Genomic DNA, 16,572 nt, shown 5'->3' with positions numbered 1-16,572 from the left:
GCATGAAACTTTATTTTTCAATGGTTAGTCAGCTCACAGCTCCAACAGGACCTCCTCTTTGCTCCTCAGGGATCTCAAAGATCAACCCTGCACTTTGCTGGACCACAGACCAAAGGAACAGGTGAGAGACACTGTTACCTTGCTGGCACAAAATCCTGAAGGTGAGAACTTAACTCTCAGAGAGCTATGATCCCTGATTTTGCATTCCACTTGCCCAACTTTGGGCTCAACCCTATGACCCTCATTCTCTGCTAAGCTACATATCTGTTTGCAACTACAGTGGTACCTCGGGTTAAGTACTTAATTCATTCCAGAGGTCCGTTCTTAACCTGAAACTGCTCTTAACCTGAAGCACCACTTTAGCTAACGGGGCCTCCTGCTGCCGCCACGCAACCGGAGCACAATTTCTGTTCTCATCCTGAAGCAAAGTTCTTAACCTGAAGCACTATTTCTGGGTTAGCAGAGTCTGTAACCTGAAGCGTATGTAACCTGAGGTACCACTGTAGAGAGGTGGAAAGTGAACTGTGTTTATTTGACTGTACCTTTTGCTGCCATGGGAGGAAAGTTGTGTATGCTGTTGACCATTCCTATGTTTAACCTTCTTCATAACAATTATTTAAAAAATTTATTTTTAGTAAACTTTAAACCTTTAATCTTAAAATTTGGGGGTCTCCATTGATTCAGCACCCACATCTAAAAGTCCAGTTCCACACCACCTTGGAGGTCCTTGGGGGAGACCCAGGGATGGTTTTAGGCTGTGTGGTGGAAGGTAGCCTTGTAGGAAATTAAATCCTTTCACCTGGTAGCAGTAAAGTTTTAAAAGCAATCAGAGGTGGACACTCCGTCCTAGCCAGAACTCCCTTCTGCACATGGCTCAGGTCCTAGGGTGCAGCTGGGGAGCTGTCAGCCCTGCTTGTGCTGTGCTGTGTAGTTGCCTCTCAAGGTGGCAATAATGCAATAACACTGGGAAGCTTTGCATAGCATAACTAATAAAGTGGAACGAAGCATGGACAATCCAGTATAAATCCACCACTAAGACAATAATATTTTGTCAATGACGTGCTACAAAATACACCTGTAAAAAGACTCCCACCAGTCTGTAGGGACCCCCAATATATCTAAATGTCACTGATTTTATTACTCTTGCCAGAAACACGACCATCTGACTGGTTTTTATCTTTGTAGCTGGGCTTAGTTTTGTTGGAATGGTTGTTCAGATATTTAATTTGTGTCTATCTTAGGGTTGGATTTGATCTATTGATGGGTTGATTTCATTGACTATAAAAACAGTTTTATTGTATGGTTTAATTCTCATTGTTTTCCTTTGTATGTCTCCAGGATATTTATGATAAATAAATACACCATAGTGCACATGCCACCCTTTTCAAATATCTACAGGTACACTTCAATGTGTCTGCTGTTCAGCCTCCACCCTATTGTAAAACACCACTGTAAATGGACAGCTGAGAATTGGAAGCTGTTTGCACAGTCTTTGCTGTTTTGCATAAAAAATGTTTGAAGTAGCTTTATATCACTAAAAGCTTTCAGCAGTAAGGATGCCCCAACCCCTAACGTTAACCAGGAAATATTGTGATAACATTGTACAACGGGGTGTTCTAGGGGGTGTCCCTATTGTGGACAGGTTGTATATGTGCACCTTTGGGGCAGAGGAGTAAAATGTTTTGAAAGGTGAAACCAGTCAGGTGGGCGTGTTTGCAAAACTGTACTTAAAGCGGGGGTAGTTTGGTTGGTGAATGAAACTTCTGGAAAGAAAATTGTGCTTTTGAAGGTACGTGGCTTTTGACAAAGTAATGATGAAAAATAACAGTAGGCAGGCTTTTATATCTTCTGGATTCATATTCCAAGTAAGGCTATCAACAGTTTAATCCTGTACATTAATGTCTTAAGATATATATTGATAATTCTTGCTCATAAATGATCTGATTAATAGCTTATCTCTAATAGACTTAATTAATTAATTACCAATTAAACCCTCAGTAGAGACAATGTTTTGAGGAGGCTGAGGGAAGTATCTGTATTGGTATTCATAGCGGTTTCTTTTGACTCTGCTGCAGATTCAAATTGAGTTGGGTTAGGAATGTCATCTTAATTGCACTTCAAGGACCTTAGTTTCAATTAACTTTTTTTTAAAAAAACAAACCAACCTGGTGGTGATTGTAGATAATAATTAAGCTATACCATGGGATTGATCACCACCTTCTGCAAGTTAATTGATTCCCTCCTTCTCCAAGGTGTTTTTATTTTTCTGAAGGACAAACTACACATAACACGCAAAATGCCCTCCATCTTCCTTTCTCCCTTCCTGATCCCAGATGCCCATTTATCCTGGGAAATACACTTCTGGAATTCCACTGGGATAGAAATGAGAGTTAAAACAGCCAGTGGGGGGGGAAAGTTTCATATGCCCTTCGGCATGGAGGTTGTGCGCTGAAAGCCCTATATTTTTCTGTATATAGAAAATGAAAACCTTGATCCTGTCTTTCACACATTGACATGTAACATGTAGTTTGCCCCAGATGTATCAGCATATGCTATCTGTAGTATTGGTTGGGAGGTTCAGGCCACATTTATACCATATATTTAAAGCACGATGATATCCCTTTAAACAGTTACTGCTTCCTCCAAACAATTCTGGGAGTTGTAGTTAAGGGTGGTGAGAGTTGTTAGGATATCCCTATTTCCCTCCCAGGGCCACAATTCCTAGAGTGGTGTAAGAATCAACCCGTCTTTGCAGGCAACCCTAGTCATTGTAGCTCTGTGAGGACAATAGAGGTCTCTTAGTAACTCTCAGTACCACATTAGCTATATACCCATCCATGACCAACAGTACTTCTGTCTTAGAATCATAGAATCATAGAGTTGGAAGAGACCACAAGGACCATCGAGTCCAACCCCCTGCCAAGCAGGAAACACCATCAGAGCACTCCTGATATATGGTTGTCAAGCCTCTGCTTAAAGACCTCCAAAGAAGGAGACTCCACCACACTCCTTGGCAGCAAATTTCACTGTCAAACAGCTCTTACTGTCAGGAAGTTCTTATCTGAATGAAGTTCTTATCTGAATGAAGTTCCACTCAGTTGCTTACAGCCACCAGGTAGTTCAGGTTTTCAGCCATGGGTCAGATTTGTGCAATTCTCCACCTTTCCCCAGTGCAACATTTCAAAAAGAAGCTTAGTTTTGCTCAAGTGACTCGGAGAGACTTATGGCATAAATGAAATAGTGATGATGACTTATAATCTTAGATGTCTTCTAGTAACCGTGTCATTGGTGCAGGTTTGCTGACACTGTGTGTCCTGCATGAAAAGAAACACACCTAAAGAAAATCCCCAAACAGATTCTCTGACAGTGCTCAGCCTCAGCGAGCTTAGCACCAGCACTGGAAAATGTCAGGGTCAGTATTGCAGCCTACCAAGGACAGAGAACAGTCACAGGAAGTCCTAAATCAGACAGCAGTGCCTCCCACCCTCCCTTGACTGGAAGCAGAGGTGAAAAAGGGAAGAGTGGGAATTCTCTCTGCAGTGGCACCAAGAATCCCGGGGGCCTTACATTTCCTTTATGGGGAACATTGCAGCACCCACGTGGCCTCTGTAATACAAAAAGTAATAGGCCTCATGACCGCATACTGGTATCTTCAGTTGGTTCCAATAAATACATTGTTCCTACATGGGTGGCGCTGTGGGTTAAACCACAGAGCCTAGGGTTTGCCGATCAGAATGTGGGCGGTTCGAATCCCCGCGACGGGATGAGCTCCCGTTGCTCGGTCCCTGCTCCTGCCAACCTAGCAGTTCGAAAGCACGTCAGAGTGCAAGTAGAGAAATAGATACCGCTCCGGCGGGAAGGTAAACGGCGTTTCCGTGCGCTGCTCTGGTTCGCCAGAAGCGGCTTAGTCATGCTGGCCACATGACCCGGAAGCTGTACGCCGGCTCCCTTGGCCAGTAAAGCAAGATGGGCGCCGCAACCCCAGAGTCGTCCACAACTGGACTTAACGGTCAGGAGTCCCTTTACCTTTACGTCTTCTTATGACTCAACTCTTACTTTCTGGTTAGACTGTGATGCTGATAATCCCAAGGTTGCAGGTTTGATCCCCATATGGGATGACTGCATATTCTTGTACTGCAGGGGCTGGACTAGATGATCCTCAGGGTCTCTTCCAACTCTATGATTCTACTTCCTCATGCTTTTCCTCCAAATTTTGCTATTCGTGACATGGCAGAGTATGCAATAGCTGGATTTTTTTTTTTTTTAATCTGTACAGGAAATTCTTCACCAGCATGATGAAATTCACCATTTTCCTGATCTTTGCTGTGGTGTTTCCTGCAAATTATGCAAGTCCTCAGTCATGTGTTATCGATACTCTGATTAATGGAAAGATCCAGGCAGCAATTGATTCCAAAGGTATTTGGATCCCAGGCCCCTTTATGATGCTTGAAAATCTGTTCCCCATTGTCATTCTAAGATTCCCAGGTTCTTCCAGGATTGTCTGCTTCTAATAATAATGTTGAATGCTTCATTTGGAGATTATTGTATCACCTAAGTTTTACCCACTGTAAGGTAAAAAGGGGCATGAACCGTAAACCCATTACCCATACCAGAAAAATCCTTCCATTTTTCCTAGATTAAATTCACTCCAGTTTGGTAAAGTTAGCTTTACCTTGATTCATAGATGTGATTTCTCATTGGAAAGTGTCTGGAGATGCTGCAGTTCAGAGTTGTTGTTGTTTTTTGTTATTCTGCTGCATTAAAGAATTTATGTTAGCTCTACAGTGGTACCTCTGGTTACGTACTTAATTCATTCTGGAGGTCCGTTCTTAACCTGAAACTGTTCTTAACCTGAAGCACCACTTTAGCTAATGGGGCCTTCTGCTGCCACCACACCGCCAGAGCACGATTTCTGTTCTCATCCTGAAGCAAAGTTCTTAACCCGAGGTACTACTTCTGGGTTAGAGGAGTCTGTAACCTGAAGTGTATGTAACCTGAAGCGTATGTAACCTGAGGTACCACTGTAATTGTGATCTTTTATTAGAGATCACACCAGACAAGAGTTTCAAAAAGCATGGGGAAAATGCAGAGAATACTTCACAAAACAGTGCCCTAAAATATATACCTGGACTTGTTTCGATTAATGTCTGCAGCAGACTTTGTGGATATTTAAGTTATAATTAGAAAAATCTTAATAATTATTCATAAAGGAAACAGTTTATAATAAATAAATAAGAAGGCTAGATACAGGATAAAGGAAGTCTTTTATTTAGTTGTTTGTATTGTTAAGCTCACTGTATGTTATGTTCACGTTTAATGAGGGTGGATTGTGTACTGGGGTGGGGTGTTTATGTTATGTTGTAAATATTCCAATAAAAATTATTTAAAAAAGAAAAGAATTTATGTTAGGATAGCTGGCATTTTCTGTAATGCATAGTTAAGAGTCCAATGGAGAAATAACAGCTAATGCTTTGATTTAAGTGAGTTTAAAATGCAAAATTGAACATATTGTACTAATTTTGAAAATTGGTTGGCAAATTGTTGTTGTTTTTCTTGCAGATGTAAAACACACAATGGTGGTGTAGGGAAAACAGAAATGTTAATTGTTTGCTTTACAGCTGAAGTGGCACATAATTTAATTTTAATTTGCTTTAAATCAAGGGAAGAGAAAGTGGCAGCGCTAATGTTTAGCCTTGTTTTCTTGTGGCTCAGATGGAGAATCTGGGGAGACACTCATTTCTGCTCCCAATCTTTGTGTAGACAGACAAAAAAAGATTAGTAATTTTGTTAACAAGGAGCAACCAAGAGGGTTAAAAAAAAAGTTTTCAGACTAGGAGATGCCTGTCATAACTTTTCTCTTGCCCTGAGAATCCTTAAGAGATGTGAACTGAACAGTTCTTGATTGTGTGAAAGATTTTGCATCTTCAGGAGCTACTGATATATAGCATGCACAAGCAATTCAGAGAGATTCATGTGACAAATGCAATATGGAAATCAATCTTGCATCTTTGAGGGAGTAGGATGATTTTTTAGCTATGGGGTCAAGCATACAAGTCTTCTCTTGGAGGGCAGGGAATATACTTCAAATGTATGGGGTGTATACAGGCTCAGAATGAATAGTACGTTCCTTGTAGCTATCTAAATAGCAGCAAGAACAAAGAAAGCTTTTCTATTTGAGCAACGATGGCATGCAGTAGAACCCTAATCCTCCTGTCTTTATTTACAGTGCACTCAATTCTGGCAAAGAGAAAGCTGATTTGCACAACCGCATTTTCTCATGGTGCTAATGCCTACTGTCCTTCAGGTAAGACATATTTTGCGGAGAAGAGCAGAGACTGGGAGGGTATTAGGAGCAGGGACATGGAGGACAGGAAAATGACTTACTCTGTGGGTAGCAGCTAAACACATCCCTATGGATCTCTGCTTGCTTTGTTTGGTCATGCGTATGAAATCCAAGGTCATGGCTGAGGGAAACTGGTTGGGTGTCTAAAACTGTGGCATTAGCACAGCAGCACCAAGGACTTGCACCTCAGCTGTGATGGTGTCTGATCAGGTGGATATCCTCCACATCATGGGGATAAAAGTGCTCTGCTGCCTGTTTCTCTAACTTCTCTTTTCTACTCCCAGGGTACCTGGCCACTGGATGTGCCTGTGGAATGGCTTGTGGTTCCTGGGATATACGTGGCGATGCTACCTGTCACTGCCAGTGTGCCAACATTGACTGGACTTCTGCCCGGTGCTGCAAAGTGGCCATTGTTGGCTGATTTCTCCCCAGCTCCCTGTTGACTCCAGCTTCTATGCTCAATAAACTCACTTCTATGATTTTATGAACATTCTTGTGGATTAGTCTTTTTTTTTAAATGTATCTGGAGTGGCAGCTGTTGAGAGATGTCAGAAATCCATCTTCTTCTACTTCCTGGTGTGAAAAGTTCACAAGGGTTAAAGGAAAATATTGTGATTATTGTGATGTACTGAAGTTCTCACCCTGGGCCAGCAGGGGGATACTGTAGATAGTTTTCACTCAGGTCCACATATGCAAATAAGGGATTGAAAGTGACATTCAGTTACAGAAAGTTGTTACAGTTGCGTTGTAGTGGAGCTCTATATAAGCAGGCTGGCTGAACCCTTCAGTTCAGTTCTGTTCTGGCCTGTGAATAAACAAGAGCTGTTTGAAGAATCGCTGTGTTGTCTGATATGTTCACCCACAACTTAACTATTATTATTATTATTATTATTATTATTATTATTATTATTATTATTATTATACCCTGCCCATCTGGTTGGGTTTCCCCAGCTTCCTGCAGCCAATCAGAAGCCACGCCCTGGTTTCTGAACGTTTTGGAAGTCAAACGGACTTCCGGAACGAATTCCGTTCAGCTTCCAAGGTACGACTTATTATCTGAAAGGATGCACATTTAACACAGCAAAGTCAGCTAAAACAAAATCTTAAGCATTTCAAAAGAAAACATTACTAAAGGAAGTCAAATATAAAATGTACATTTAAAACAGCATAATTAGCAAGATAATAAAATAAAATAATATCATAAGCATAGAAGATATCAGCTGCTGTTGCTGCCAATTCTGCCAATGGTGGTTCCTGGTGGCTGTGGAAGTTCAGGCTCAGTGACCTGGGTCTGTATTAAGGGACAGCCAAGATGGTCTCTGGTCTCTCCGGCAGCTTCAGCTTTTGTAAGAATGACATTGGGGAAGCATTGCAGAACAAATAAGCAGTATAAATCCACCACTAATTCACTATTTTTATGTCAATGACATGTTGCAGAATACACCCACAAAAATCTGCACCGGTCTGGAGCGGTCCTCAATACACCTCTCAGTGTCACTGATTTAATTTGATTATACTCTTGGCAGAATCATGACAATTTGACTGGTTTTTTGCTATTGTAGCTGGGCTGAGTTTTGTTCAGTTAGTTTAGGGTTGCCATATTTCAAAAAGTGAAAATCCGGCAAAGTTGTTGAGCAAAATCTCCAAAAGTTGAACATAGATGACCACAATGCACCTCCCACCCTTTCAAATACCTCCATGTGTCCCACGTTCTGCCTCTACCTTCCTGTAAAACACCTTTGTAAACACTAAGAACTTTCTTCAAATGCTGGTTTCCCGGAAGCTGTTTGCACCACCTTTGCTGCTTTGCATAGAAGAACAGTGCTCCTGTTGTTTGCAAATTTGTATTGAATAGCAAGGCTCTCATTTTTATGCTGGATCGCAAGAGTGGTAGGTCCAGGGGGAAACCCCTGGAATGTCCTAATTCCATGGCTACTTGCCACATTCCTTAAAAGCAGTAGAGTTTCACAACCAAGAGTTTTGGACAAAAAGCATGCTCTGTCTCTTTGACCTTTGCTTTGTGAGCTAAACAAGGAAACGTTGTGAGAACATTGTGCAAGGTGGTGTTCTGGACAGCACCTGGGGGTGAGGGGGTGTAAAATGTTTTGAAAAGGTAAACCAATTGGATTAGAGATTTTGCAGCTCAGCTGTATTTAAAGGGGAGCAGTTTGCTCAGTGAATGAAACTTCTTGAAAGAAATTCGTGTTTTTGAAGGTATGTGCTTTCTGACAAGGTAAGGGTATTTGACAAGGTATTATGTATGGTAGGTGGGATTTTGTATCTTCTGAGTACATAGTCTAAGTAAGGCTCTCAACAGAAGCTTATCAAACATTAATGCTTTATAATATATATTGTTAACTCTTGCTCATAAATGACTGATTGATTAATAGCTTATCTCTAGTGGACCCAATCAATGAATTTCCTATTGAATCCTCAGTAGAGGTCACATTTTGAAAGCACTGAATGAAATATCTTTTGACACTGCTGCAGATTCTAATTGCATACCTTCCAAGTGTCCCAATTTTCCAGAGACATTCCCAGAATTATAGAAGCAATCCCAATTTCTGATTTGATCACAGAATGTCCTGGTTTTCCTTTTTCCTCCCCTCCATGTTTTGGAGAACAATTAAATGTGGTGTGTGTGTGTAGGAGCAAAAACAGAATCCTATTTATATGGAAAATAAAATACCTGCACCAGATGAAGCTGGCGTACAAGGCCCTTCCTAAACATGAACAATCCACTTTACATTCTATAATTGCAATGCTTCACCAGCCAGCCATTTCTTGGGAAACAAAGGGAGTGTTTATTCCTTTATTGTAAATGAAGCCTTACATTGTCTACTCAGAAGTAAGTCCTGTTTTCAATGGAGCTTACTCCCAGGTAACTGGGTAAAGACTGAGTTGCCTTACCTGGCCATACTAAGCGTTTTTACTCAGAACTGAGGGAAGTTTTTAATGTTTGAAGTTTTATTGTGTTTTTAATTTTCTGTTGGCAGCCACCCAGAGTAGATGGGGCAACCCAGTAAGATGGGTGGCATAGAAATATTATTATTATTATTATTATTATTATTATTATTATTATTATTTATTGAGTTCAGTAGGATTTATTCACTGGTATGTTCCAGATTATTCTCACAGTTTCTACTATTAGTAGTAGTAGTAGTATGATGATGATGATGATTATCCACAGTGCTCTTTTTCTAGAAAAAGAAGTGCTGGAGCTCACCATGAATTCCTCCCTTGTTCTCTACCAGCAACATCTTTCCATCTTCCCACCCACCCACTTTCCCCTCTGCTTTCCCCATATATATATATATATATCTCCCAGACAGAGACAGAGTGCTTGAGGAAGGGTTGTGTGAAACTTGGAAGCTAAACCACCTCTTCATAATAGCCTCTATCCAGGTAACCACAAACAACAACCCAGCAGCAGCAATACAGACCAATGGAAGTTTTCAGACTCCATTTAGGAGCAGTCTCACATTGAGTGTGCTTCAATAGGTGCAGTCTGGAGGCTATTAGTGCATGAATTACAGTGTGACTACGCCTGTCTTCTCCAGGAAGTTGTACCAGGCAGCTGAAGAAAAGTAAGGCACCCTTGCCACTTTTGCACCACATTACAGAGCACTCCAAACTGCCAACTGGTATCTTAAGGTGGGGAGGTGGGTTTCTACCTCATCTCACACTGGCTATATACAACACTGAGCAAAAGATTCCAGCACTGCAGGGGGTTGGACTAGATAGATGATTGTTTTGGTGGTCTCTCCCAACTCTACAATTCTATGGCGCATAAAGGAAACCTACCTTTCAGTCATCAAACAGTTCAGGGTATCAGCCCCTTTGCTGACAGAGCCTGTATTGCAGCCCACTGAGCACAGAGGGCAGGCACAGGAAGTCCTAAGACAGACAGCCAAGCAGTGCCCCTACCCTCCAATCTCTGGAAGCGCCAAGAATCCTGGAGGCCTCATATTTCCTGTATGTGATTGGCTACAGTGAGGCTTCTGCCTTTGTAATATGAAAAAAGGCCTCAAGGCCTCAAACTGGAATCTTCAGTTGGTCCAAACAAATATATTGCTCCTGTGTCTTCTTATGATTCTATTTCTACTTGTAATCCTTGCCCTCTGGATTCTGCGATTCCTGACAAGGCGGCTGCATTTTTTAATCTCTGCAGGACGTTCTGCAACAGCATGATGAAATTTGCCATATTCCTGTTCTTTGCTGCATTGATTCCTGCAAAGTACGCAAGTGCTCAGACATGTATTATCGAGAGTCTGATTAATGAGAAGGTCCAGGCAGCAGTCGATTCCAAAGGTATTTGGATCTGAGTGCCCTTTATGATGCTGGAAACTCTGGGCCCTATTGTCATTCTATGATTCCCAGTTTCTTCTGGGTCTGCATCCAAGATATGGGAACTCTGGGCTGTTGGATCACCAAACTGTTGCTGGGAAGAGGGATTGATTGTTAAACCAGTCTAGACATGGTAGCTCTGTGAAGGAACTAGAACGCCACCCTTTTTAACTGGGCAGCTTACAGTTAAGACTAAACATGTCTACTCAGAAGTTAGTTGTATTGAATTCAGTTGTGTTTACTCCCAAGGTGAATGGAGTTAAGGTTGCAGCTTTGTATTTTAAAGAACAACTCCATTTTGAATTGGGAAAGTCAGCACCTCACAGTGCAATCCTAACTATTAGGATTTGGAAGTAAATTCTCTATTTAGACGTAAATCCAATGGTTCCAACTCCCAAGTTAATTGCATTAGGAGTGCAGCTTTAGCTAGGGGAGCAAAAGCAAGGATCCACCTCCACCCAACTTTCCAGCGGCTCTCCTAGGTAAAGCAGTTTACCACCCATGAACTGCAGAGACACACAGACAGAGAGAAAAGCACCTATGCAACTACCAGCACTCTGAGAGAAGCTCTGCTCTGAACTTAAAAAGAGGGAGAATGTCAGCTTTTTGTCAGCGATAATTCCACAGCAAAATGAGATTTTTGTGGCCTGGAGAGGCATAACTCACAGAAGCTTGAGTGAGATTTCCGTTTTGTGCTATATACTTATACCATACATTTAAATCACATTCCCCATCCCAAAGAATCCTGGGACTTGTAGTTTACATCTCACAGAGCTACAGTTCCCAGCACTCTTAACAAACCCCAGTTCCAAGGATTCTTTTATGGGCAAATATGCATTAAATGTATGGTGTGTACATAGCCTCAGAATGAAGCCTCTGTTTCCTGTAACTGTCTAAATTGCACAATTAACCAAGTTTTCTATTTGATTCAGTGTAACTCTGATCCTCCTGTCTCTTCTTGCAGTGTCCTCAATCCTCGCGAAGGCTCAGCTGACTTGCACAAGCACTTCTGCACGTGGTGCTGATGTCTCCTGCCCTTCAGGTGAGACATATTACTAGGAGAGAACAGACAGGGAGAAAATCCAGAGCAGAAAGACTGAGGCCAAGGGAGCAAGAAGAGAACTAATTTCCATGGAACTCTGTAGACATGAGTATAAAATATAAGCTCATAGCTGGGGGAAGCTGGTTGGGTTGCTTAGCTGGATTATTAGCACAACAGTGCCATATGTTGGGTGGGAGATAAATATAGATCACCCATGTGGGTTAATTAATAAAAGATGTGAGGTAATTAATAAGAGATGTGGGGTAATTAATAAACGATCCCTAGATCCAAAGTGCGGGGCTAAACACGCTCCAGTAAGAGAGCCCCAGCAGAGTTTAAAAGACACAAAATATGCAGCAACAGTGAAGTGTTAGGAATAGAGACCTTCTAATTTCCTGTTTAGTCCACTTACATGTTTTACTTACAAACTTCAAAGGCCTTATTCAGGAGCTATTTCATGCAGCAGCAGGAAAGGCACAGAAAATTCTTAGGTTACAAAATACAGAAAAATACAGGAAAAAAGCCCAGACATGTTGCCTGGTTGGCTTCACATTGTAGAAGAGAGTAAACAAAGGAAGTTTCACTTTCTTCTTCACCGGAGGTGAGCGGGTGTGACCTGAGTCTGGGAATACAATTTTGTGGTCTTAACCCCTTAAGCTTGATAGTTATATTTGACTGCAATATCCCACACTGAGCACTTGCATCTCAGCTGTGATGGTGTCTGTTCAGGTGGATATCCTCCACATCATGGGGATTAAAGTGCTCCCCTGCCTGTTTCTCTAACTTCTCTTTTCCACTCCCAGGGTACCTGGCCACTGGATGTGCCTGTGGAATGGCTTGTGGTTCCTGGGATATCCGTGCTGATACTGCCTGCCACTGCCAGTGTGCCAGAATTGACTGGACTGCTGCCCGCTGCTGCAAAGTGGCCATTGTTGGCTGATATCTCCCCAGCTCCCTGTTGACTCCAGCTTCTATGCTCAATAAACATGCACGTTTAATTTTCTCATGCTCAAGTATTTTCTTTGAATGTATCTGGAGTGGCAGCTGCCCAGAGATGAGAAACTGGGAACAGAGGAAGCTGCTGCCTTACACAGAATTACCAAGAGTTCATCGAGCTTGTCTATGTTGGCTGGCAGAGGCTCTCCAGGGTTTCAAGCAGGGAGTCTTGCCCAGCTCTTCCTGCAGGTGCTTGAGATAAAACCTGGGACCTTCTGCTTAAAATGAGGTGCTGTAACCAGTGAGCATCCATCTGCCTTTGCACCGCAGATTGCGGAGTCAGTGTGGTCAGTGCTGCCACTCAAATGTCAAGGACTAGCAGGGCTCCCTGTAGTGGCTGGAAGAGGTAGTGGCACCAGAGCTTGATCCAGGGGAAAGGGGGAGCAATTTGTATGGTTTTGTGCCTTCCACAAGGCACTAGCCAGAGCTGGAGGATGCGGAGAGGTCTGGGCTGTAGTTTTTTATTTTGTCAATAGAGAATTAAACTACCAGCTGTTGGTCCTCTTGTGGTCAGGACATCAAGACTCCTAAGAGGCTTTGACTCTCTTCTGTTTGTGCCTGCTGCATCACGCTTGCATTGTGGAATCACACAATTCTACTTTTTCAGTACCAAAGTACAGTGGTACCTCAGGTTAAGTACTTAATTCATTCCGGAGGTCCGTTCTTAACCTGAAACTGTTCTTAACCTGAAGCACCACTTTAGCTAATGGGGCCTCCCACTTCTGCTGTGCCGCCGGAGCCCAATTTCTGTTCTTATCCTGAAGCAAAGTTCTTAACCTGAAGCACTATTTCTGGGTTAGCAGAGTATGTAACCTGAAGCGTTTGTAACCCGAGGTACCACTGTACATACTATATATGGGAAGGGAGAAAGACATTAGAAAGGCAGTAACTTGTTGACACAGGGTGGGGTGGATTGGCAGTGCTTACATAGCTTCTGCCTGGTGGCAGCAAAGGTCTCATGGGAACAGGGGGCAAGCAGAGGGTACTACAAGGGATCGGGTGGTGTTATGGTCTACACAACTGAGCCTCTTGGACTTGCCTATCCAAAGGTCAGCAGTACTAATCCCCACTATGGGGTGAGCTTCCATTGCTCTGTCCCAACTCCTGCCAACCTAGCAGTTTGAAAGCAAGCCAGTGCAAGTAGATAAATAGGTACCACTGTGGCGGGAAGGTAAATGGCGTTTCCATGTGCTCTGGTTTCCGTCATGGTGTTCCATTGTGCCAGAAGTGGTTTAGTCATGCTGGCCACATGACCCAGAAAGCTGTCTGTGGACAAACACCAGCTCCCTCGGCCTGAAAAGCGAGATGAGCACCGCAACCCTATAGTCGCCTTTGAATGGACTTAACCGTCCAGGGATCCTTTACATTTACCTTTACCTTTACAAGGTGTGCACCTGAATCCAGCACTCACCTGTATTCCTATGCACATTCCAAAGAACTTTAGGATCTTTTACTGGATTTAAAAGACTCATCCATTATGAATGTGTTTTTAGCCTCAACCTTATGCCCCAAGAGGCTCATACGCCAAAGGAATAAACAACGCTTGGTTTATTACATGAAATGAAAATGACAGGGTATATGGATGCCACTTTCAAACAGCTAAGTTACAATATAAGCAGGCAGCAAATCACACAGCATACACACCTTAAATCTAAAAGAGCGAGGTAACTCCATGAAAATGTCAACTCCTTTTTCATTTTCATATATAGTTAACATGTTCTATATCATTTTAAAGATAATCTTCAAAAGCTTCATGATTTGGCAAACAGTTTTTCAAAAGGGCACTTTACATCTGAGTAAAGCAACAAGAAGCATAACGTGCAAGATGGCTCGGATTTTCTCTGTTTTCTTCCCCTAAAGTTCAGTTAAAGACCTCTTCAAGAAAATAGATAATAGGTTAATTGTATTCATTATTGTACTGATAGTTTAGCTTTCTCATTTGGTGAAAAGACAGGACAATACTACGTTACGTTAGGAACAAAATCAGATGAGCTAATGACAAACTTACAATGGTTGAGTGTTACATTAGTCACGAAAGCACATACCCCTCCCATAACAAATGAAAATAAAAATGGATATGTTTTAACTTTATTTTCTTTGTTAAGGTTCTTAGCATTATGAAAATATGGTGAAATGTGTTGTACATGCAACATTTCTTGTGACCAGTGTAACCCAACAATGGTGCAACTTCCATAGCAGAAATATGTTGTCATGTGTGCCATTTAAACTTATTTTTAGGAATGTCATATTTTCTTTCCTGATCATCTAATAATTTAATAATTGTTAGAGGAGCAATCCCAATGTCAAAATCCCTTTCGCTCCCTTTGGCTTAAGTGAGGTCAGGCTTAAAAGGGAAGACAGGAAGAAGCCTCTGAGAGTTTCTTTTACTCCCAATCTCACTGCAGTCTTAAAGAGGGAGGAGGAAACCTCCCAAAGCTTCTGAGAGGATTCGCGACTCTCTCCCCCTTTAATATTACAGTGATATCAGGCTTTAGAGGAAAGGTGGCAGAGTCCTTTGAAAGCCCCTACCTCCCTCTTTTTAAGATCACAGAAAGACCAGGCTTAGAAGGGAAAGAAAGACACATACAGCTCATTTTTAGTGCTGAGTTTGGGTGCACCTGGAGCAATGATTTAAAATAAACACCACAAACACAGGGAGTCAGGAGCAGCCCAAGGCATTTTGCTGCTGGAGGTGTATGATAAGAAGCTGCATTCCTTATTCTGTGCACAAAATCTGATTAGAATGGTAGATGAATGGTAGAGGAGCCAGTGTGGTGTAGTGGTTAAGAGCGGTAGATTCGTAATCTGGGGAACAGGGTTCACGTCTCCGCTCCTCCACATGCAGCTGCTGGGTGACCGCGGGCCAGTCACACTCCTCTGAAGTCTCTCAGCCTCACTCACCTCACAGAGTGTTTGCTGTGGGGGAGGAAGGGAAAGGAGAAGGTTAGCCACTTTGAGACTCCTTAGGGTAGGGATAAAGCGGGATATCAAGTCCAAACTCCTCTTCCTCCTCCTCCTCTTCTTCTTCTTCTTCAGCAGAGTCCTTCATCACACACTAGTCTTGGAGGGGTTCTTAATACCTCCTCACATCACTGATTTGATTTGATTATACTCTTGGCAGAAATATGACAGTTTGACTAGTTTCTAGCTATTGTAGCTGGGCCGGATTTTGTTGCATTAGTTTCCAGGTTTTAATTTGTGTCTGTCTTTGGATTTTATGGCTGGTTTTGATCTAGCACTGGGTTGATTGTTGACTTTTTAAATCATTTTATTGTATGCTTTGTTTTATTTTTTTCTGCTTTACAGTGTATAAGGAGCAAACAGGGGCGTCCTATTCCATAAGAATAAGAATTTTGCTATTTATACCCAACCCATCTGACTGGGTTGCTACTCTGGGCAGCTTCCAACATATATAAAAACATAACAAAACATTAAACATTAAAAACTTCCCTATATAGGGCTCTCTTCAGGTGACTCAGTGTCGGATAACTCCATACCCTCCAACATTTCTCCAATGAAAATAGAGACGTCCTAAGGAAAAGCGGGACATTCTGGTATTGTAACTGGGACAGCTTCTGTAAATCTGGGATGTCCCTGGAAAATAGGGACACTTGGAGGGTCTGCTCTTGTAAAACATCTCTGTAAACACGTAGAACTTTCTTCAAACTCTGGTTTCCTGAAAGCGGTTTGCATAGCCTCTGTTGTTTTGCATGAAAGATGAACTGTGCTCTCATTGTTTGCAAACCTGTATTGAGTAACAAGGCTCTCATTTTTATGCTGGATCACAAAAGCAGTAGGCCCAGGGGGGAACCGCTGGAATGTCCTAATCTCCAGTTGCCAAATT

At 42.2% G+C, this 16,572-nt stretch overlaps 1 protein-coding gene and 1 long non-coding RNA gene across 6 annotated transcripts; both read left to right on the top strand.

Annotated features, from left to right (window-relative positions):
- The first annotated feature begins 1,541 nt into the window (after nt 1-1,541).
- Nucleotides 1,542-6,685, top strand: LOC310756276. Its single transcript, XR_014544786.1, has 3 exons — nt 1,542-1,789; nt 6,227-6,304; nt 6,628-6,685. It is a non-coding gene; the product is annotated as an uncharacterized lncRNA (long non-coding RNA).
- Nucleotides 6,686-8,362: 1,677 nt separating this feature from the next.
- On the top strand, nt 8,363-12,734 carry LOC310753493 (resistin-like). 5 transcript variants are annotated; one of them, XM_083594853.1, is made up of 6 exons: nt 8,530-8,557; nt 9,598-9,748; nt 9,904-10,005; nt 10,515-10,654; nt 11,655-11,732; nt 12,536-12,734. In XM_083594853.1, the coding sequence occupies exons 4-6, from the start codon at nt 10,531-10,533 to the stop codon at nt 12,670-12,672; spliced, it is 339 nt and encodes a 112-aa protein (XP_083450979.1). In that variant the 5' UTR covers nt 8,530-8,557; nt 9,598-9,748; nt 9,904-10,005; nt 10,515-10,530; the 3' UTR covers nt 12,673-12,734. The 5 variants fall into 5 exon arrangements, with proteins under 5 accessions (XP_083450981.1, XP_083450977.1, XP_083450980.1 ...); XM_083594854.1 differs by lacking the exon at nt 9,598-9,748 and having other exon boundaries at nt 8,524-8,557; XM_083594855.1 differs by lacking the exons at nt 9,598-9,748; nt 9,904-10,005 and having other exon boundaries at nt 8,363-8,557.
- Nucleotides 12,735-16,572: the final 3,838 nt, after the last annotated feature.

The sequence above is a fragment of the Podarcis filfolensis genome (assembly GCF_964270895.1).
Source record: "Podarcis filfolensis genome assembly, chromosome: 2".
Taxonomy (NCBI): Eukaryota; Metazoa; Chordata; class Lepidosauria; order Squamata; family Lacertidae; genus Podarcis; species Podarcis filfolensis.
Note: the sequence above shows the minus strand (reverse complement) of the source record. Positions and strands in the feature narration are given on the sequence as shown.